At 43.1% G+C, this 24,364-nt stretch overlaps 1 protein-coding gene across 1 annotated transcript in view; it reads right to left on the reverse strand.

The window, feature by feature from the left end:
• The window catches only part of Itga8 (integrin subunit alpha 8), a 196,450-nt gene that overhangs the window by 28,032 nt on the left and 144,054 nt on the right, over positions 1 to 24,364 (reverse strand). Inside the window, 3 exon segments of the mRNA NM_001173972.1 lie at positions 2,952 to 3,080; positions 18,585 to 18,743; positions 23,892 to 23,997. Coding sequence (NP_001167443.1) covers positions 2,952 to 3,080; positions 18,585 to 18,743; positions 23,892 to 23,997 — 394 coding nt within the window.

A 24,364-nucleotide genomic window follows, 5' to 3' on the forward strand; every position in this document is an offset into this window, starting at 1 on the left:
CTTTACCAGTTGCGAAGTATTACGTTTAACTTTTCAATTCTGTAAACCAAGATTTGTGAAGGTTACTCATTCCTGACTAAATTTGCAATCCCCTAGGAGATTTGGCAAGACCTGTGGGTGTGCCTGTGGAGCATCCAGATGGGAAGATCACCCACAAAGGGGGACGACACCATCCTCTGGTCTGAGGTGAATAAAAGGGTTTGGTTGGTTTTCCAGACCCTAGCTTGTGCCCCTAGACTCAGATCCTTGGACACAGATTCACTCCCTTTAGCTACCTTGAATGATGTCAGTTTTATGACTGGCTAGAACAATGGTGTTCACTGGATGGACATCATATTTTCAATTCAGTGAATGTGGTGGCTAATGAGTTTGGTCAGTGTTCAAGCTATCTTTTAATCTGTGCAGTAGATATTTTTTTATAATTGGGTTGAGAGTTAGGAGGATCGAGGGCCAAAGAGAAGGAGTAGGAGCCAAGAGAATGGCATTCTGAGGGCATTTGAATCCGACTTCAAAAGTAACACTAGTGGTTCTGTGAATTCATCCCTGAGGCATTTGCTCACAGGGTCACTGAGTCAGGTGCTGACCTTCGGGGGAGGCAACGCAGGGAAAAGCACACATATTCTGTGGGTTTTGGACAGGTAGAGAGGTAGGGAAAGAGCTATGGGAATCAGCACACTGGTGTGTCCAGGGGAGTCTTGTACTCATTCTGCATTTCTGAGTAAAGGACAACAGAATCAGTTTAGGGTTTTCCTGGCTCCTTGCCTGGTCAGTGTGGTGACTGCTGCCCCTGTGGAAACAGCTGTAGAACTCTCTTTGGCTCAGGTTTCTATCTTTACCATCCTTTCCCCATATTTTCCTTGGTCCTGAAGCTTCCCGATGAAGATCTCCCCTCCAACACCCCTCTTTTTCTCTCTCCTTTCTGTTTGTGACTTTGGATAGGAAACTCTTAGCCTGAGGTTGTAGCTTCAGTTGGAATCAGCATACGTTAATGAACATCCGGGTTGGGCTTCTTCGGTGCAGCTGTTGGGAACGAAGCCTCTGTTTTATCAAGGCACAAGGTTCCCAGCCTGTCCCTACTCTAAGTCCCTGGGTATGCTTGAAAGAGATTTCTGGTGGTCTCTGACTTCTGCAGAATTCAAGAATGCACCCGTAGCTGACTGGTCCATCCAATCTGTGAAACACCCATGGATGAACTAAAGGTTGATTTGAGCCTTTGCTACATGGTCAGGAAAGAGGATGAACATTCTTGTGAGGGGATAAGATGACAACTCACACTGGGGTACATAAGGGCCTTGCATAAAAAAAAAATGCTGACACTGGCTCACAGTTCTGCAAAGTCCTGACTAAGGTCAGGCTAATCCCAGAGCCCTTCTGTACCTCATGTTTCATCCCAGAAAACCTGAATTCACTATTTCTTTTTCTAGAGGGAGATTTTATTGTGTGTTGACTAATACATACAAATACAAAGCAACAGATTTCCTCATAAAAACGATGCTGGTTTCTCTTCACATCCTTTTGCTACTCGGTCTTTTTAAGTTGATGCATATTCGCTATTGGCGCTCACTGTGACTCCTCATACAATGCAGATATCATGCTTTAGTCTCATCTGCCTACCAGCTCCCCTCCTCTTTTGCCATCCCACTCCTTAGTCCATCACACTGTTCAGCAGTTCCTTTACTACTTGAATCTCAGGTCTTCACATAGCCTAGGTTGGCCTTGAACTTGCTATGTAGCCAAAGATAACCTAGAATTGAACTCTCTGCCTCTCTCTCCCAAGTGTTGGGCTTATAAGTGTGCATCATCCAAGTCCCTGGGTGTTGGCTGGCTTGCTAAGATGATGATGGGATTCCTGGTGAGCTTTTAATTTTTACATTCTATATATCACATAAGGAATGAAAAGGATGAAATTCTTGCTTTCTGTGGAGGTTATTTTGCTCAATAAAATGTCCTTTAGTTCCATTGATTTTCCTGCAAATGACTTGATTTCATTCTTCTTCAGGGAACTACAGGGCTCCATTGTTTACACCTTTATCCATTCATGTGTTGACAAGTACCTAGGCTGATTCTGTAGCTGGGTTCTTGTAAGTGGTGCCTCAACAAACATGGAGGTGCATAGGACTGCGAGCTGAGTTAGTTTCCTTGAGCACACAGTTCTTGCCTCTTTTGAACAAGCCTCTTGAGATTCGGGGATAAGTGTGACATTATAAAGACACACTGGGCAGATGGGGCCCTCGGTACTCACTCCATCTGCATAGATCAGCGCCTCTGGGTAGGCTAACAACTGAACCTGTATGACTTAAAATTGACTTTTAAAATTAATCTACAAAACAATGGAATTCACTATTGTCATGGTTTGTATATGTTCAGCCCAGGGAGTTGCACTATTAGAAAGTGTGGCCCCTTTGCAGTAGGTGTGGGCTCGTTGAAGTAGGTATATCACTGTGGGTGTGGGCTTTAAGACCCTCATCCTAGCTGCCTGGAAGTCAGTATTCTTCTAGAAGCCTTCAGATGAAGATGTAGAACTTTCAGCTCCTCCTGCACCATGCCTGCCTGGATGCTGCCATGTTCCTGCCTTAATGATAATGGACTGAACCTCTGAACCTGTAAACCAGCCCCAATTAAATGCTGTCCTTTATAAGACTTGCATTAGTCATGGTGTCTGATCACAGCAGCAAAACCTAAGACAATCATAATGCCATATATGAATATTATTATTCCTGCCCTTCCTCCTGTCTTCTCTGAAGTGGCCTTCATGGTAGATTTAGATAAATATAAAGTTTATATTATAAACAGTCCTTAAATCTTTTACAATACATGCTGCTCCAAACTGTCAGGAATATCTGAGCACTGAAGGAGACTAAAAGCAAGCTTGAAGTTAAAAACCTTTATACCCAGAAATTCTACCTAATCCAGAGTTTCCCTTCAGTCCTGTGTATGTGACAACAACTTACCAGTATTTTTGCCGGGCTCTGTCTGTGGGGCTGGACCACTGGCACATCCCTCTTCCTGACAAGATGGGGAATTGTAGCATTTCTTAAGAAGGCGCTGAGCTCAGGGGTATCCTCTGGGGAGGCAGCAGGCTGCAGAGGGAAAGCAGGAATCATCACACATAACTACATTCACAGATTTCACCTTTCTCTTCACCTCAACTCCTAATCAAACTTCAGGTCCTCACATAGCCTAGGTTGGCCTTGTACTTGTTACATAGCCAAAGATAACCTAGAACTCCTATCTCTCTGCCTCTCTCTCCCAAGTGTTGGTATTGTAAGTGTGTATCACCCAAGTCTCTGGGTGTTTGCTGGCTTGCTAAGATGATGATGATATTTCTGGTGAGCTTTTTTATGTTTATATTCTTTATTTCATATATGAAAAGAAAAAGATGAAATTCTTGCTGGGTGACTGAACTAGGTTCACATGAGTGCTCACAAAGGTTGGGCTTTACCATTGGCACATTCAACACCAAAATGACTCAGGCTGACAAATCCTAAGCCAGTCCACTTTTCTGTTCCAGGAATCTGTGAAGAGTGGGAGAGCACATTCTTGGAAAATTTATCTTGTGAGAATGAGATTTTTCAGGAAAACTAATTTCTCCATAAGGGTAAAAACCAAGATTCTGACTTTGTAGACTTGAGTTACTCTTATCGCTTTCCCCTCATGATGAAGGGGGACTGGCTACATGGAGGCAGCTTCTGTGAGGAAAGATAAACCCTGAGGTGGGGAATAGCTTGATGTGGTCTTCAGACTGTTGTCTTCATGATTTTGACCATGCTCCCATGATCATGTGAAGTGTTTCTGAGGAGAGCTGTGCCCCAAGGGCAAGAGTTTTCCAATGCACACACTGCTGTAGGATGGCTTGCTTTCTACCCTTAGTTAGTATTCTAGAACTGGTAACTTTCATCTCAACGTCCCTGCTAAGCACAGCTTCTGCCTGATCATAGACAACATCCTAGTGACATTATTTGCTTGTAGGTGTGGCCAACCTACAGCTCATGGGACATAAGCTGCATGAAAAACTATGAAGTCTGGCATCAAGTAGTAAATATTCTTAAAACATTATAAGATTAGTTTCTTCAATAATTTGTTTATGCAGTTCTCAAGTGTAAACTTAACTTGGTAGATCACAGTGTTGTCTCCCAATGACAAAAGATTGGAAACACCTATGACCAACTGAATATAGAAACCTGCCCCTTCTTCCACCCTGAATACTAAGCCTTTCTTTTATCGGTTTGTCTGTATGTGATGGGAATAACACTAATACAGTCATGTCTGGAATGAAAGAAGAAATTCTGGCATTACAGATGTGCAATGTACCACAAAAGATAAAACAATGATGCTCAGTGTAGATAATGTTCTAGAGCAGTGGATCTCATCTTTCCTAACACTGCAACCCTTTAATAACATTCCTCATGTTGTGGTGACCCCCAGCCGTAAAATTACATCATTGCTACTTTCTAACTATACTTTTCCTACTGTTATGAATTGTAATATAAATATCTGATATGAAGGATATGTGATATGTGATCCCAAAGGGTGTGTGACCCACAGGTTGAGAGAGTCAGTGGTCTAGAAGACTTTCCCAGACAGAGCAATGAAATCCAAACTCTTTATGTCATGACATGCTGAATTTTGCATCTGTTGGCTTCTCCAGATTCATTTCACCAAGATCACTTTGATTTCTGCTCTATAGAGTCATAGCTGGTTTCCACTCCTGAGCTGCACTACCGTGAAGCCCTGGGCCTCCATCTCATATCACACATGACTTCCATGGCCTGTAAGTAACCATCAGGACTATTCACAATGGCCACTAGCTGGTCTCCATGAGGAAAGATAAAGTGAGAAGCAGAGTTACAGGCATGCTCCTAGGAAACACCAGAAACAGGCAGAGAAAGGATATCTAACAAGAAAAACTCACACAGGGATATCGGATGGGAAAGTCCAGCAGGAAAGTAAAGAAAATTTGCAAAAAACGGGCCTCTAGGTCACATAGATCTAGAAGAAGAGGAAAACTTGGTGAGGAACATTTTAAGTATTGACTGAATGTTGTCTGCTAAGAATTTGTGCATGTCCTTTCCTGAGTGGGAGAGTCTGCAGGTGAAAATTGAATTATAATCACTCAAGAAGATTTGGATAAAGGAACAATTATTTGGAAAGGTATCAGATGATGTCCCTTGGCCATGTTAAAGAAGTTTCTTTCCATGTCAGAGTCTACAGAGATAATTTCTGGTAACCAGGGCTGCATTGTGAAGTCCTGTGAAGAAGAAGAAGAGGAGGAGGAGGAAGAAGAGGAGGAGAGGGAGGAGGAGGAGGAGGAGAAATCAGAAACAGAAGAGAAGCAGCTACCAACCAAGCAGACAAGCAAACAAAAACTAATTTTCAAGTTGAAATGAACCTTAAGTGGGAGGGCAAGGAGTCCATTCTTGAAAAAAACATAGGTCAAATTATTTGGCTTACTTTTTATTTTGATGATGGAGGAAGAGATGGTAGAGAAGAGATCGAAAACACAGGAAAAGGAAATGGGACATTTGATGTAGAAAAAATTAGTCCTGGAGCTGCCAGAAGGAATGGCTTTTCTGTAAAAGTGCTGCAGAGAGAAGCTGAAGATGAGAAAGAGGATATCAGAAGGTCCAGATCGTGAGCTGGATTCGGTGATGTGGGAATTGAACTTTTGAAGACATACTTGTCTTCAGGGCACTATCAATAATAACGTGAAGGAAAATGAAAGGGAGGACAAAGAGTGCAATGGATTGGAGACGCCAACTTGAACAGTGACAAGGATAGAGCTTCCTTGTGAGAAGAATGGCCACATAGATGCTTCAGCCAGTGGGCAAACATGGGACCACCAGCTAAAGAGTGAAGAAGCTGGACTGTGAACTATGTCTGGCAAGGGTTTCAGGGCAGGGGTTTAGAGACTACAGAAGAAAGATCATGGTTACTTCTAAAAAAAAAATGTCCAGGTAAGTCATCTCGCCTTCTCAGCATAACTGGAAAGAAAATTTGGCCAAATGGTAGCCTCAAAGGTGGGCTGGGCTGGGCTAAACTGCTTCAAAGTAAGACAGAATAGGTTTGCTAGAGAGAGGAAGTAAGGCCAATACAAGGTTAGGAGAATGGATAACAAAGGGGATGTTGAGTACAGCAAGGTAAGCTATCTAGAGAACATGTTGTCTTAGTTAAGATTTTACTGCTATGAACAGACACCATGACCAAGGCAAGTCTTATAAGGACAACATTTAATTGGGGCTGGCTTACAGGTTCAGAGGTTCAGTCCATTATCACCAAGGCAAGAACATAGCAGCATCCAGGGAGGCATTATGCAAGAGGAGCTGAGAGTCCTACATCTTCATCTGAAGGCTGCTAGCAGAATAGGTAGAAGAATAGGTCTTAAAGCCCACACCCATGGTGACACACCTACTCCAACAAGGCCACAGCTCCTACTAGTGCCACTCCGGGCTGAGCATATGCAAACCATCGCATATGTTCAAGACCAATGGCTTTGCCAAGCTTTGGGATGGTGCACTGAATGGATAGAGTGAGGTGAGAACCCAGAAGTGTCAGCTCCAGGAATGTTGGAGTCTCCTAAGACAATGACAGAGCCTGGGCCTGCCAAGAGGATGAACCTCCTGCCAGGAGGAGGTTGTTTACAGATGCACAGAAATGGAGGATCTGATAGAAATGTATTTACAGCTCAAGATTAGAAAAACTGAGCTCAACAGACAATTAAGAATCATGTAAATCCCTAATTCCTCATATGTTTCCTATTATACTTTCTGTATGTGTCTCCTGTCATGGCTTTCAGATTTATTAGGTGTAACTTCTCTTTCTTTTCTTTTTCTTTATTTGAGACAGGGCCTCATGTTGTAGCTCAGACAAACTTTAAACTTGCAGTCTCCTACCCCAGCCTCTAGAAGCTAAAACACAGAGTGGAACTACTGGAAAAACTGGGTCATGATTATCTGTGTGCACATACACACCCACATGAGCAGGCACGTATGACTGTGCACATGCACATTGAGGCCACAGCCACTGCTGGCTATGGTTTCTCAGATATTGTCCACCATGGGGTTTCCTGGGGTTGTTTTGCTTTGTTTCTTCGTTTGTTTGTTTGTTTGTTTGTTTGTTTGTTTGAGACCTAGTCTTGGCCCAGAGCTTTTCCAGTAGGCTAGGTAGGCATAGCAGCAAACTCCAGGGATGTGCTTGTCTTTGACTCTTTCCCACTGGAGATGACCAGTATGTACCACCACATATATCTGCCTTCTTTACATAGGTTCTTGGCATTAAGCTCACAGCCTTGTGTTTGCATGCAGGCATTATACTGGCTACGCCATCTTCCTAGTCTCTAGTTGTGATTCTTTATTCCCATTTTTTAACCTATGATTGTTATCAGTATTAATAAACCAATGGCCCTGAGCCAACTATTCTTTGTGTGGTTTCATCTGATGTGACTTATGTGGAGATTAAAGAAAACACATGTACTGCAGTATATTATAATTTGGCAATATTAATACATGGTCTCTGGAGGAAGTACAGGTCTTCCTGTGAGCTAGAAAACAACGCTCCTGCAAGACAGGGGGCGGTGGGACTTGCCCCCTTCTTCTCATGCCACTGTTTTGCAGACAGAAGGTCTTCAAGCAGCTTACAAAGGCAGTTTTCTCAAATAGCATTCCAGAAAATATTTCACAAAATAAAACTTAAGAAGGGAGAAGTTATCTAAGGAATGCAAACAACAATTAAAATTCATTTTCTAGATGGATAGTGGAGTCTCTTTTTGAGCTGGCCATGGTCTCACAGACCATGCATTTCCTTGGCCTGAGATCGTTAGAGGTGAGGGAGGCTGCTCTCTGAGCATCCGGGTGAGGCAAGCACACAAGTCGAGACTGAATTGGTTCAGTGCTGTGAGAATCTCCAAGTAAACATCACAGTGACTGCCTAAGAAAATGCAAACAGCTTTCTGCAACAAGGAAATAACTGTTAGTAAATATGCATCTTTCTCCAGCTGCTCGTCAGAATTTGACCCCAACAAGACCTTTGTGTTTTCACAATACCCCCGCCCCCCAGACTCCTTATTCTGGTTTCCGCTTAAGTTTGCAGATTAAGAGGAACAATATGTGGTCAGAATGTGCAGTGCAGTTAGAAAAATGGAATTTGAAGAAGGAGGTCAGCACTAAATGAGACCGATTGACCTGTGAAGCCAGACTTAAACACTATCCCTCGCTTCTCTTGTTTGTGATGTGCCTTTGGACTTTAGGTATTCCTAGCATGCATGAAAGAACAGACTATACTCATGGACTATAATTAAATCTGCAGAACAGCCTAGAGGGCCAGTGCACCCTACAATTAAGTCATACATGTTAAGGATTTGTGTGCAGAGGGAAACGCACCTTTTTTCTTCCTGAGAGAGTTACTCACAGGCTACCTAGAAGAGCCATTGCACTCCACCAATGGTGTTGATGTTTCCTTAGTCTTTGGATGTGTTTTTTCCCCGTTGTATTATTTCTATGGGATGTACATGCATATGATGTGTGTTCACATATATGTTATATGTGTTACATGTGCATGCATGTGGGTGCTCGGTGGCACCTGTGTGTGCATGCGAGTGGCAGTCAATGAACAGCCTCAGGTGTCATTCCTCAGGCACCTTCCACATACATGTTGGTTGAGAGAGGTCACTCATCGGCCTGGAACGCGGTCAGTAGGCTAGGGTAGCTGGCCAGGAAGCTCCAGGGTTCTGACTATTTCTTCTTCTCCCCCTCATCAGCAAATGCATCCAGATCTTAGTGGGTCTGTGCTCAGGTGCTTGTCCTTTCTGCCATTGTTATTGCTGTTAATCATTGTTATTGCTTTTTTCAAATATGCATCAATGCCCAGGATTGGTGGTCTATGCCTATAATAATACCAACATTTTTTAGAACTAAGAAGGAGGATTTTAAGGTTGAAACCAACCTGGACTATATAATGAGAATCTTTGTCAATGCACACACGCACACATGCACACACGCATGCATCTACCCACATGGATATGCACTTACAGGCTCACATGCATAAGCATGCATGCACATGTAGACAAGGCTGAAGACATTCTCAACGAGCAAAACTGAAGGCATTGTTTAGAGAATCAGCTCTGTTTGGTGGTTAAGAGTTGGATCCTCAGTGGTTAAGAGCTCTGACTGCGCTCTTCCCCATTTCCATTCCCAGCAACCACGTGGTGGCTCACAACCATCTGTAATAAGATCAGATGCCCTCTTCTGGTGTGTCTGAAGACAGCGACAGTGTACTTATATATACTAAATAGATTTTTTTTTAAAAAAAAAAAGGTATTGTTAAGAGCTGGAGGGAGTAATTACTGAGGGGTGGTAGCATTAGACTAGCATGAGAGAGATAAGTTCAGTAGTAAGCACAGAAGGCACCTTCAGCATCCTAACTGGATAAGAGAACCAGAGCCAAGAGGGCTATCTCTCCCAAACTGAAGCCATTGCTGGCCTCAAAGGAGGAGGTGGTGCTTGCAGCCCACACCTGACGATTACAGGGGTAAATCACAGCCATCCACCAGTGCTGCTGCCGTGAAACAAACCGTGGCTGCAAATATTCAAGCCCTTTAAAATGGCTCCAAAAGGCACAAAAAGAAGTGGATAGGTAATGACAAAGGCCAGCTCCAAGCTCTTTTCTTTTTCTCTATGTCTTCATTTTAAAGGTTGGGCAGAGGGTGGAGGGGGTTGGGTGGGACTGGGCCAGGGCTTGGTGTTTTTTTTTTTTTGAACTAACAAATGTCTCCCAGTTTTGAGTTGATGGGAACCAGTACACGGGGGCGGTTAACGAAAAGAAAGTACTCTTAAGGATAAGACAAACTATGCAAATTTGCCAAACCACTGTCTGCTGGCCACTTGAGTCTAGAAAACTATCTGAGGCCTCTAATCCTTGGCAGACGCACGGGTTCTGGGTTTCCGCCATCCCTGTTTGTATGATATGTATGATCTGCTTGTAATTTGGACTTCCTGTGGGCTCAGTCTTGCAAGGAGAGACTCAGAGGCCACCTCTTTCCATACCTCCAAGGGCTGTGCTTAGGATGACGGCTTCCTACTCTCATCTCTGCAAGCCCCTTTATACCTGGGGGCTCTCCTTTTTTGTGAACTTATTCCTGGGAAGCATTCTGGGGTTCTAATGCGGGCTGGCTCTCAGAATCTTTGCCTGTCTCCCCAAGCACAGAGTCACATTCTTCAGCCATGTTCCTGACCCTGGTCAGCTCATACTTCGACTGTTTATTGCACAATCTTGCCCATCGAAAAACTTAAAAACCTTTATTCTTCATGAAACTTGTGGTTCCTTGGCTGGGTTTCCTCTTTCAACCTCATCTTATCTAAAGATCATAGCATGTTTGAAAGGCTATCCAACCCCCAGGATAAAGTCCACCAAAATAACAAAATTGGCAGTTTGAAAAAAAAAAACAATTATTTTACCATCTTTAGTATAGTTGAGAAACAAACTTTTCTCAACTCTAAAATCTTATTCCAAGAAGGATCTGGAACAAATTAGATTTAATGGGTTGGTCTGAATGCTACAGATGGTTGAATGCTTCAAAATGTTTTAGATGTCGGAATGGAGAGACACTGCCACATTAAAATCTTTTCTTTCTGACCTAGACCATGATTCATGTAGGCAGAACCTTCATGGGTATCTGCTCCTTCTCAGGAGCTTATAGAAGACCGGTAACCTATCCCAGGAGGCAAAGAGAACCCCTGCATTATAGAACCCCAACCTTCAGATTGGACTGTCAATGTGCAAGTTGTGGGAAGGAGTCCATCGCTCTGTGTTGACCTCAGCTGGGCATCAGTGTTCCTTAAGTGAGAAAAATTGGAGCTGTGTAACTGCTTCTTCTCTTCCCATTTATACTTCTCCTCAGACTCTGAGCCTTGACAGACGAAGCTAAGTGAATCTAGCTTGGTTAGGAAGACATCTACAGTGAGATTAAAGAATGCACTGCTGTCTTGCCGTGTCTGTGTGGTCACCCTGGCTCCTCTTGGCTGATGATGTTCTGTGTTTGGGCAACAAGTAAGGTGGATGTGGGCGAGATGATGGCTGATTGTTGCCGACAGTGTCCATGGGTTAGGATTATTATGCTGGTGCCTTATAAAGGCACTCAGTGTCCCTTCCTGAAACTTGGGAGACATTGAAGTAGCTTGATAGAATAGCCAGCTTCTATTGTGAAACCTGAGGCCTGCTGAGGTCAGACTGACTGGACCCTTGCGTACATGTAAGAAGACATTAAGGCTTATGTTGAATTTGGAACACCTCTTTGTTTGTGCACAGGTCAGATTTCAGAGGGTTTGGGGAGATATTTGGCATTAAAGCAGCATTTCTCCTTAAAAAGTCATGTTTTAAATGGCAACTCAATACTCAAGCCAGTACACACACACACACACACACACACACACACACACACACACACACACACACATCTCTAGGGGGAACCCTATTTAAATTTCAATATGGTTTTGATGTCATAAAATGTGTATTTGTAATAAAAATAATACTATCCAAGAAAATGGTCATATAAGTGATTATAAAAAAGTAGAAAAATTATTTGTTTGCTCTGTGATGTTGAGCATTTGGGTAGGGGTAGGTTTTATAGAGGGGATCTGGAAAGTGTGCCAACATTTGGTAGGCTGCAGGAGAGTATCTTGATCATTTCAAAGCCTTTCTATCAGGTGGCTCTGGTTTCCTGTAGTGGGTGGCCTAGGAAATGCTTCTCGGGAAATCTGAATGGCTTCTTTTCATTAGTATGATAGAAACAGGCACATTGGTGCACCCCATAATCCAAATGCCAGGAGCCTGAGGTTGGAGAACGGAAAGTTAGCCTGCATAGTGAGAATTTGCATCAAAACAGAGCAGAACTATTAAAAAATGAGGACATGATGAATTTGGCAGGCAGATGGAACTGGAAACTATCATCCTGAGTGAGGTAATTCAGACCGAAAAGGACGTGCATGGTGTGCACTCCCTGATAAGTGGATAGCAGCCATGAAGAGCAGAATGCCCAGGATACAACCCACAGACTGTAACAAGAAGGAAGGGCCAAGTGAGGATGCTTTAGTCCCACTTAGAATGGGGGATAAAATAATCAAGGGAGACACAGGTTCTGGGGGTGGGCAGTGACATTCTAGAAAGTTCCAGAGACCTGGGATTTGAGAGACTCCCAGGACTCAATGGGGATGACCTTAGCTGAAATACCCAACAGTGGGTAGAGGGAACGTGAAGGGACCATCTCCAGTAGATAGACAGAGCCCCAAGTGAAGGGTCAGGGTAACCAAACCACCATCAAATTATCTGACCCAGAATTGTTCCTGTCTAAAAAAACCATTGGGACAAAAAACGGAGAAGAGACTGAGGGAAAGGCTGTCCAGTGACCAGCCCAACTTTGTATCCTTCTCATGAGGAGGACACCAAAGCCTGACACTATTATGGATGCTATGATATGTTTACATACATGCCAGACAGGAGCCTGGCATGGCTGTCCTCTGAGAGGCTCTACCAGCAGCTGACTGAGACAGATGCAGATATTTACAACCAACCATTGGACTGAAGTTGGGGACCCCATGGAGGAATTAGGGGAAGGATTGAAGGAGCTGAAGGGGATGGTGGCAACCTGATAGGAAGACCAGCAGTCTCAACGAAGCCAGACCCCTGGGGGCTCCCAGAGACTGAAGCACCAAAGAGCATTTATGGGCTGGTTCATGGCCCTAGCACATATGTAGCAGAGGGCTGCCTTGTCTGGCCTCAGTGGGAGCGAATGTGCCTAATCCTATAAAGACTTGAGGCCCCAGGAAAGGGGGGAGGTGGAGCACCCTATTGGAGGCAAGGGGAACAGGGAATGGGATGAGGAACTGTGGGAGGGGCTAGAAGTGGTGGCAATGTCGAGAATGTAAATAAATAACACAATTAATAAAAAACCCAGCAGAGCAAAAGAAAATCATAAAAGGGAGAAGAAAAGCTTGTTAACAGAGTTTTGCTGAGATATCAGAGACAGAAAACGTTTTCAGTCAGAAGTGAACACAGCCAAGAATTCACAGGAGAGAGACCAAGTTGACTAGAATATCTGAGCACAGTCGTCGAGGGAGGTGCCTAAGAGTAAATCTCAGGAAAGGTGGCAGAAGATGGGCAGCTCATGACACAGATGTTTCAAGAGGCGCTCACCACCCTGCATCACTAAGGCACAGCAGAGTAGGCCACAGTTAATGCAGAGACTCTGAGCTGGTCAGAGTGTTGACAAGAAAAGAATGACTATCAAGTGAGTGCTCAGTCCTAAATGGGAGAACTATCTCATCAGCCGGCCCACTTCTAGCACCTCCAGGTCCTAGGGCTCACGGACCGTTGTAGAAGACGGAGTGGAGTTGCAGGACAAGGAGGGGTGTTTGAAAGGCTGTGCTCTTGATAGGACCAGGCAGTTGCTCTCATGGACTCAAGGTAGCTATGGTCGCCTGCCCGAAAATGACACAGGGTCAACCTATTTAAAACTCCAGCATGGTTAGAGGAGGCAGTCACAAAGCTCCATCCCGAGATGACGAAGATTGGCAGTTGATGACTTTCGGATGGGGTATCATTTATCTTTGGAGGCGTGGCCACTAGTAGACTGCCCATGTCCTGATAGATGACCTCGTACGCATGCGCAAGAGGGAAGCACCAATTAGATCTTGCAGGGTTCCTATTTAAAAGGATGTTTGAAAGGTCATGTGACAGAGGGAAGCTTCTTCTGGCCTTCGATGGTAATTAACACAGAGACTACACAACTGGAGGATGTGCAGAGGGAGACATTTTGGAGCACTGCGTCCCAAATGTGATATCTTTATCAAATCCCTTCCCTCAAGACTGTAGATGAGCAGGCTGGAAGATTATAAAACGGAGAGGTGGTAGATAGCTCTAAGGAAATGGTATCTTTTAAACATAACATATAAATTCACAGAGACTGTGATAACATGTATAAGACATGCAGAAAAAAAGCTAGAAAAAAAGCTAGAAAAAAAGCTAGAAAAAAAAATCTCAGCATGTTGAAGGGGAAATGAACACAAAGTCCCATCCCATACTAAGAAGCTCTCTTGCAACTGATACCTGCTGAGAGAATCAGTCCATTAGAGAAAACTGGCTTTTCTCTAAGGAACATGGGGTTTATCATCCAACAAGCCCCATGCTCAGGAGGGAGTAGTTGGCCAACATAAAATAGACCCCATGGTTTTTTTATGTGTGCTGTTTGTTTTGTTTGATTTTTTTGGTCTATTTTTTTTGTTTTGATTTTATATTTTGAGCGGGAGAAATAACATGAAGTTGGGTGAGTAGGGAGGTTAGAAGGGAAGTTAGGGGAGGGGAATGAATGTGATCAAAATATATTTTAAGATAAATGTAAGATATATTCTCTTAAAACAGAGAAAAGCATGTATAATGAAAAATGGAAGTTAGAGAGACAGACAGAGACAGAGAGAGAGAGACAGAGAGAGAGAGGCAGAGAGAGAGAGACAGAGAGGGAGAGGGAGAGAGACAGAGAGAGATAGTGACAGAGAGAGACAGAGAGGGAGAGGGAGAGAGACAGAGAGAGACAGAGAGAGAGAGGAGTGTGAGGCAGGAGGGAGATGTGTTTTGACATTTCCAGGTGAAATTGGGATGAGAGACATTGGAAGTGGACATGATCAAAGTACATTGTATACATCAATGACATTGTCAAGGAACAAAAAATATATTCTTCAAGGTGGTAAAGTTACAAAAAGAGGACAGGAAAGCTGCCCCAGTTGTTAGGACAGAGTCCTTGAGGGTGGGTGGTGTGCCCAGACAAGTTCAAGGGTCAATAGCATGGACATTGTATTTGCCCAGCAGCAGAGGGCTGCTATTCCCCTGCTTTCTTGGCTCCTGGTTAGGAGAGGAGCCACACAGAAAGGGAAGAAGCAAAAGTAAAGAGGAGTTGGGGAAGCTATCTCAGTGGCTTAACTCTCTGCACCCAGTTACTGACTTCCTGAGAATTAGCCCTTGTGAGAATGGTGTTAACTCACCGTGAGGGCAGGAGCCCCATGTCTCAAGCACTTCTTAAAGGACCTACCATCCCTCAACACTTACACTGGTGACACATTTCAACATGTCCCAACTGGAGCCTTCTGCCTGCTAAGTGAAGTACGACAGCATATTGGAATTTAATTCTTGCCTCTAAAACATTTATCTTTCCTTCCATCTTCCTTTTGCTAAACCTGCTTTCTCCGTTGAATATTATTAAATGTAAAGCTTTCTTCTGTATTTTTTAAAACCCAGTGATTATGTCTGTGGAGATGGCTCAGCTGGTGAAATGCCTGCTATGTAAGCATGAGGATCTGAGTTCGAATCCCCAGGGCCCACATACATCAAACACCAGGACCATGTCTGTCACACCAGCAGCCCTGGGGAGGCAGAGAACGAGGGTTCCCTGAATTCACTGGCTAGCCAGGATAACTGGATAGGTCAGCTCCAGGGTTAGTGAAAATCTCCAACCTCAATCAACTACAAGCCTCTGTACACACACACACACACACACACACACACACACACACACACACACCACCAATACCGAGCATACACACACCCAAGCATACACAACTCCCAACCTCATGGGCATATACACACATGCACACATGCAGACATGCTCACACATGCAGACACATGCACAAGCATATACACAGAAGCATATACACATATTCACACACAAAGACACATACAGACATAAACACAGCATACACACACACTATACATACATACCATACACTCAAGCACGTACATACTTATACTCACACACACAAGCATAGATACACAGAAGCATACATACACATGCAAACTAGCATACCTGAAACAATATATATATATATATATATATATATATATATATATATATATATAATCATATTGTCGTTTAGAAAATTTTAAACCTATGTTTGGGAAAACATTTTGTAATCCATTTTACATTAATGTCTACTCATATTTAACATAGAACAAGTTGTTTATCTTGGTGTTGTCTAGGGAGGAAGAAACTTGCTGAGTGAGTTAATAGCGATGTCATTAATCGATTTGATATCTTAAGAGAAAAATAATATCAAGTACTCTCAATTATAAGTGCCACTGATGTAAAAATATTATCCTAGTATCTAGTTATTTTTTAAATCTTTTTTAACCTCTTGCAATCTTATTTTTAAAGTTTTTTTTTATTCAATATGTGAGTGCTCTGCTGCATGTACACCTGCATGCCAGCAGAGGGCATCAGATCCCTTTATAGATGGTCGTGAGCCACCAGGTGGGTGCTGGGAATTGAACTCAGGACCTCTGGAAGAGCAGCCAGTGATCCTAACCAATGAGCCATCTCTCCAGCCCCTGATGTCTATTTATTACTAAGAGTTGTTTTGAAATTTCCCTGGGGAGCATAGTAAATGTTGTTAAAGTGTATTATGGAGGCTGGGAAAACAGCTCAGGGGTTAGGAGCACTGGCCGCTCTTCCAGACAAATCGGGTCCGGTTCCCAGCACCTGTCTGGTGACTCATAACCATCTCTAACTCCAGTTCCAGTGGACCCAATGCCCTTTCCTAAACCCAGCATACTTGTGGAATTTACACATATATGCAGACAAAACACTCACGCACATAGATTACGGTAAATCTTTATAACACGTGTTAATGTCCTGACATTCAGCTTTCCCAGCCTTTAAGAACTCCTACATTATTCTAATTAAGATATTTTAGGGAGCTATTGCTTCATATTCATAAAATCTTACCTTCAGTTTTCATGGACTGAAAGCCATTTTCTTCTTTTTTAAAAGAAGCATACTTAAGTTGCATTAAAAGAATTTCCTAGCCTTGGGCTGATTTTTTTTTTAATGTAAGTCTATGAACACTCCTGCAGAGTAAACGAAGATGCCAGGTGCTTGGTATACACTACCACTCGGTTTGCATGGATCTGTCAGGGTTTAATGCACGTTATCTGTTAGTGCTGTCCCTGTCACTGAAACGGATTGTTAAATTGCCACAGAGCAGGGAAAAGCCCCATACAGCCAGCATAGTGCACATTAAACAAGTTACATAATATATACAAACATATATAAACAGTGTCAGACATAAGGCAAACATTGCACTCTAAGAGAGTTAGGGGCCTTCTGCTAGAGCGTGTGATTCAAGAGTCTGTGTGAGAGATGCATTAAACAAGGGTGCCTCTGCGAAGACCTGGGTTACTTGAACAGTATACACTAACATTTGAAGAACACATTATTCTTTAATTAGCTGTTGTCCCTGAAGTCAAGAATCATCTCAATGAAGGGTAGGGAAAGAGGAAATGAGGAAAAAAAGTTCCAGGAAGTATTTGAAATAATTTCATGACGCATAATGGCAGCATTTATCATTTCTGCATTAAGAGGGAGATCGATCACCTCTTGTGTCCTTTACTGTTGAGCTTCCCATTAGGACAGTCCTCTCCCCTCTATATACAGAGCATTTGGGGGTGAGAAGGGGAGCCATTCACGATGGCAGTGACCCTGGGCCTGGGCCTGGGTCCTGGATGACTCAGTCTGTGGTTCAGGAAGTTTGTCCTTACACAGAGACACTGGGCCCTTGTAGCCTCTAGGAGAATGTTCTTGAGAGAAGTTGTCTTCTGAGGACAATGTCGGATTCACAGTTTTCTTTCTGTTTTCATGCAAATGTGACATTTTCAAGGGCTTATGTTACTTCCTTTCTTTACTTTCCAGAAGGAGCCAAAGCTCAGTTTGGACCTTACCCTGCATGGGATCTGCCTTTGAGACACTTGGCTTCTTGGGTGATGAACAAGTGGCCAGCAGACAAGCTGCTTGACAGGAAGGAGAAGCTCAGAGCCAGCCCAGAACCTGTTCTCAATTGACTCCCAGGCATCTTCCAATGAAGCCCCGGGCTCTGCCCTGACCCAGCCTGGTTGCAGACCCTTACATCAGGGCCTGTTATACTTTTCCTCATCCCCGAGGCTCTTCTATGACCCTGCCTTCTAAGACATCTCCAAGAACTGTTTCTGACCCTGCTTCTAATAGGCTGCCCTGCCCTGATTCTGCTTTCTAATAGGCCTGAGGTCATGCCCTAGGCCACTTCCTGACCATACCTGTTACTAGACCTCCAGAGGCACTTAAAGTCTGCACCAAGATGCTCTGAGCTTCTCTACAAGCTTTCGCTACCATGAACATTCCAATCTGAGGGTCCTCAGGGCATTGAGACAGCCTTTGGCAAATTTTCACATTTTACCACTTGCTATTGACAACATCTGTGAGACTCCATTTTGGCAAAGATCCTCATGTCTTTGGGCAATATACCAAAATTTTTTTTTTTTTACTTTTTAAAGTAGCATTTTATACTAACTCTCCCAAATGGGACAGGCCTCAGTATGGTTTTGGTTTGGTTGCGTTATTGATCAAACAATCTATAGAAGGGGCCCACGGGAGCTCGATAACCGACAGTTGCTATGAACAGTAACCATTTGCTCAGGCCAAGACTACACTGGCTTAGGCCTTTAAAATAGAGAAATGTTCTGCCCGGTGATTACCAAAGCAACTTAGGTCAAGCCACCGGTTAGACCACAAGTCCTACCTTTATATCCTGCGGGTTGATCTCAGGATTTGTTTGACATTGTAGAGGTCCCAGAGTTTGAAGATGAAAGACATAGAGGAGGAACTCCTCCCGTGCAGAGAATGGCCAGCCCACTTCGAGAATGCTGTCACTGATGGTGCTGGGTCCAATATTGTGCAGCTGCAAGAAGGTGGTACATTAGGGAGTGACACAGTCCGACTCTGTCTATCACGTGTCTGTTTTGAAAAGCATATGTTATTAGCTTTAACTATGGCATAGGAAATGGAACCCAGAATCTAACTAGGCACAGGGAGTTCTGAAATCGGGGTGTACATGTTCAGGGAAGACTCGGGCTGCAAAGCTCTTGGCATGGGTTACTCAAGGATTATCCAGGTGGAGCAATTCATATTGGAGATACTTGGGACCAGAAGTACTTTAAATTTCAGAATACTGCATACACAGAATGCAGAATCTTAGGGATGAGAATCTACTGTGATCACAAATCTACTGATGTTTCCTTCACACTTTATTATGCATAGCTTGAAGACAACCTTTTAAAGATCTCTCTGTGTCTGTCGTCCATCCATCCGTCTGTTCATCCATCCACCTATCTATCTATCTATCTATCTATCTATCCATCCATCCATCTCTCCATTCATCCATCCATCTATCATCTATCTATCATCTATCTATCTATCTATCTATCTATCTATCTATCCATCCATCTCTCCATTCATCCATCCATCTATCATCTATCTATCTATCTATCTATCTATCTATCTATCCATCTCTCCATCCATCCATCCATCTATCTATTATCTGTCTGTCTATCTATCTATCTATCCATCCATCCATCTCTCCATTCATCCATCCATCTATCATCTATCTATCCATCCATCCATCTCTCCATTCATCCATCCATCTATCATCTATCTATCTATCTATCTATCTATCCATCTCTCCATCCATCCATCTCTCCATTCATCCATCCATCTATTATCTATCTATCTATCTATCTATCTATCTATCCATCTCTCCATCCATCCATCTATCTATTATCTGTCTGTCTATCTATCTATCTATCTATCTATCTATCCACCTCTCCATCCATCATCTATCTGTCTTTCTGTCTGTCTGTCTGTCTATCTATCTATCTATCTATCTATCCATCTATCATCTATCTATCTATCTATCTATCTATCTATCCATCTCTCCATCCATCCATCCATCTATCTATTATCTGTCTGTCTATCTATCTATCTATCTATCCACCTCTCCATCCATCATCTATCTGTCTTTCTGTCTTTCTGTCTTTCTGTCTTTCTGTCTGTCTGTCTGTCTGTCTGTCTGTCTATCTATCTATCTAAAGTATCTGTGTGCATACGGAAGTGCCTGTGCATTTATGTGCCTGTAGAGGCCAGATGTTGACATCAACTGTCTTCCTGGACTTCTTATACATTGAGGTAATATGGGACTCATGTCAGCGTCCTCCAGGGATCTCTTGTCTCTGCTTTCTAAACATTGGATGACGTGCAGGTTGCCACTCCTACATGCCTGCTGAACCAACTGCCCAGCCTGTTATAAATATTTTTTTAACTTGCTTGTGCTTTGCCTCGAGTCTGTCCCAGGAGGTCAGGTGTGGTATTTTCTGCTTGCAGTAGGCATCATGGGAATGCTCAGAGCAACTGGACTTTAAAGTACATGTTGTTTGCAGATTGGAGAGGCTCAATCCATACTCGCTGCCTACAATCGTAGCTGTGCTTACCTCGAACTTACATAAATCTAATGGCAGCACTAGAGATGCTATTTTAATTATATGCTTCCAAAATGTAGCCATCCTTTCTTTACATTGGGATTTGCCTCCCGCCCGACTACTGGATTGTCAATTGCAACCATCTGCGAGGCACTCTCTTTCACCCGCCGGGAAAATGGCCATCCATCAAGCGCCAAAGACAGTCTGTGTGCCCTACAGTTCTCTGCGAGTGCGTGTTTCAAAGCTGCAATTCCTGGAGTAAGCTGACTAGTTACATTAGCAAATCCTAGGGAAAGGAAGTCCACACCTCACGAAGATGAGAGTTTTAAACATGTGAGTTCTACTCAGACCACATCCCCCAAACACTGAGCACAGTGGAAGATATTGTGAGTTACGAATTCATTTCAAGAGTAGTAGAGATCTTTGTCCCCCCTCAGTTCTGACAATTATCACCATGATCTATAAAGCAATGTGTTTTCTGTTTTTCCTACTTGATGGCCTGTTTAATTCACATCATTAAAGGAGTATGGCACCCACTGACAGCATATTATGAGATTAGCGATCAGGATGTAAGTAATATTAGGTGTTTTAGTTTTTTGTTTTTATTTATTTATTTATTTATTTATTTATTTATTTAGGCATCCTGGTGACTACTAACGTTTATGCTAATCCTAGAAGTAAAGCTGCACATAAATGATTAAGTCTGAACAATGTTTCCGAAACTCTGAAGTTTGACCATTCTTAGGCTCACATGGTTTAATGAGTGACTGGGCAGTTTCCTGTTTCCCTGTGAGGTTCTTGACCAGAGTTATGCTTGGGCTAAGCTGTCCTTTTGTTATTGAAAGAGCTCAAGCTAAGGTCTGAGCTTCTGGACAGACAGATGAAGGGACTCTCTGTGCCAATACAACTCAAGAGTTAACACTTCTTCCCTATAGATGGATAGCTCCAGTTTGGGAATGTCTTTACTGCTAATCCAGAAGGAGCTCTTCATGGCCCTTTGTGACGGCCAGGGTTAACTGTAAACCTGACAGAAGCTAGATTCACCTGAGACATGGGCCTCTGGGCCTGCAGGGATTATCTTGGTCTTGTATTGATGCGGGAAGGCTCCTTCTTAATTGTAGGTGGTACTATTCACCCTGGGCTAAAAGAGAGGGAGCAGGTGGGCTGACCACTCACGCATGCATGCATCTCTCTCTGACTCCTGAGCGCAGAGGCAGTGTGACCAGCTAGCCTTCTGTTCCTGCTCCGATCTCCCTGCTTGCCATAGTGTCTTCCCTGCTGTGATGAACTGTATTCCTGTAACTATAAACTAAAACAAAGCATCTTCCCTGTACTCTGTACTTACTGCTGTTAGTGCATTTTATTACAGAAAAAAAAAAGTAACTGAGGCATCCTTGTCCCATGAGGTAAAATGACTTCAAATGGCATTCTGCTACACTCATAGATCAGTGGCTTGCTTGGCCATCATCAGAAGCTTCCTCCTGATGGAGACACACACAGAGACCCCCAGCAAGACAATGTGCAGAGAGTGAGACACCTTGGAACACTCGCTCCTGAATGGGATGTTTCTTCCCATCAATTCCCTCTCCCTCACGACTCAGGGAGCTCTGCAAAAGAGGGGGCGGAGTTAAAAGACACAGAAGGAATGGAGGACACCAAGGAGACGGACACAGCAGGGTCGACACACATGCTAGCTCACAGACTGTGGCCAGCGTGCACAGCCCTGCATGGGCCTTTGCCAGGTGGAATCCCAGTGCTGAGAGAGGAAGTGGACACAAGCCCCCATCCCTAACCCAGAAGCGATCTCCAATAGATAACCACTTTTAAATAAAAGCATGTTTTTTTTTTCCAGTGGAGCCTCACTGGGTATAGAAGCCACTCCTAGGGTCAGATCCCAAGCCCAGCAGTAGATGTAACACAAAGTAGCTCAATGGGATTTTGAGGTTTGTCTTACAATGCTTTGTCAGGCTTCTGCTTGCTCCTCTTAAAAGTCCTTTGTGTGTATATTATGGTTTCTGGGTTTGTGTTTTTATGGGTTTTCTGCATGCCCAAATGTATACAGGTCCCTGCTGCTGTGTATGTGTTTTCTTGAGCTTTTCCTTTGGCTCCTCTGTTTACTTGTTTGATTTCTTAACCTAACTTATCATTGTTTGGTCTTTTTTTTTTTTTTTTCCGGAGCTGGGGACCGAACCCAGGGCCTTGCGCTCGCTAGTCAAGCGCTCTACCACTGAGCTAAATCCCCAACCCCTAACTTATCATTTTAAAATGGCTGTTTGTATCCTAATGAAAGAAAAAGAGAAAAGGGTGTGGACATTGGTGTGTAGGGAAGAGAAGAGGAACTGGGAGGAGGTGGGGGACCATAATCAAAATATATTATATATAAAATTTATTTTCAGAAAAAAGAAAGAAAAGGAAGAAAGAAAAAAGGAAGAAAGAAAGAAAGAAGGAAAGAAGGAAAGAAAGAGGAAGTCCTACTCCAAACCATGAGTTAACAGAGAATGAATGGAGAAGGATCTCAATCAGAAAGTCACTTGGAACTTTATTTTTTTTAATTTCCATGCTGGGTTCTCTGAAAATAAATTACTATAGGGCTGGTGGTATTGATTTTAAAGAAAAACCTAAATAACCACTAAATTAAGCCTTGATTTATATATTTATTTTTTCCATTAAAAGCTTAAATGTTTTAGGTAACATATCAATAAATATCCCACTGTTAACAGTTTACACTCTGTGTGGAAGGAGAACGCTGGGCTCTTTCCGTCGCTTGCTGTTTGCCCCTGAGGATGGTTTACCAACCCATGGAACATTTCAGATCTCGGGATACATTTTACATTTCCTATTTCACTTACCCAAGTAAAAATTAAAGTTATGCTATCATGTTCTTCCTCATAAATTACTTCTATATATTGATGCAGTAATGAGTAATTCATTCATCTAGTAGTTGAATAGTACCGTATACATAATATTTCACTTTACCAATGCGTGCGTTTAGGGAATCTAAACATGTAAGAAGAAAAGGAACAGACACAACCAAAGGAGCTAGGTTATTTAAATAAATAGGTTGTCCAAATATTAAATGGAGAACAGACAAATCGATTTTAAAATGTCGCTTAGTAAGAGAAGATGTTTCTTGCCAGGTATTACTACCTGGCACTGTCACTCTTACCCCTGAGGACTGAGTGTCCATGACTGTGGTTATTGAGCAGGGTAACCGTTGGCAGCCATTGCAAAATGGTACCATAATAGCATAAGTTACAAAGATTAGGCCTGAGGCCCTATGAAGTACTTACTAGTAAATGGCATATGAATAAAACCTCAAAAATGTAACATAGGATATACTACCTTGGGCTGAAAAGATGGCTCAGCAGTTAAGAGCACTGGATGCTCTCCCAGACGCTCTGAGTTCAGTTCCCAGCACCCATGGATCAGTTTACGACCGTCTGTAACTCCAGTTCCAGGGATCAGTCACCCACTTCTAGCCTTCACAGGTACACATGTAAGGTGCACAGACATACATGCAGGTAAAACTCTCAAACATAAATTAATCAAATAACAATTAAAGACGAAATAGATACCTCATAAATATGTTCAACCAGAGGACCGACTTCCTCCTCTTTGTGGGGCTCCTCTGCTGGCTCCCAGTTGTGGATAGGCAGAACAATTTGGGGAGGGTGGGACACTCTGAAATATGGAATATTAGGTTAATTAGTGATGAGGGCCCGCTAAGGATGTCTTTGCTGCATATTACTATATAGTTACACTGGTGTCAGAGGAAGCAAGCGGCAGTTATCTGAAGACATACACAGTACGTGGTAAGATACTGACAATGAGGCTGGGTGAAACGATGATTCAGTAGTGGAGACTCAGAAGCACTGCCCATTTTTGGTTACTGGTCGATTTCACAGCCACTGTTTTACAGTCTTGCATATTTTGGACACTAGGGGGCAGAGTAGAGAGTATTCTTGAACAGACACGAACAACGGAATACACATACACCTATGTACATTCATAAAGCCTGCTACTTATTCTTTGCAAACATGTGTATGCA

Source organism: Rattus norvegicus, chromosome 17 (assembly GCF_021556685.1).
Source record: "Rattus norvegicus strain SHRSP/BbbUtx chromosome 17, alternate assembly SHRSP_T2T, whole genome shotgun sequence".
Taxonomy (NCBI): domain Eukaryota; kingdom Metazoa; phylum Chordata; class Mammalia; order Rodentia; family Muridae; genus Rattus; species Rattus norvegicus.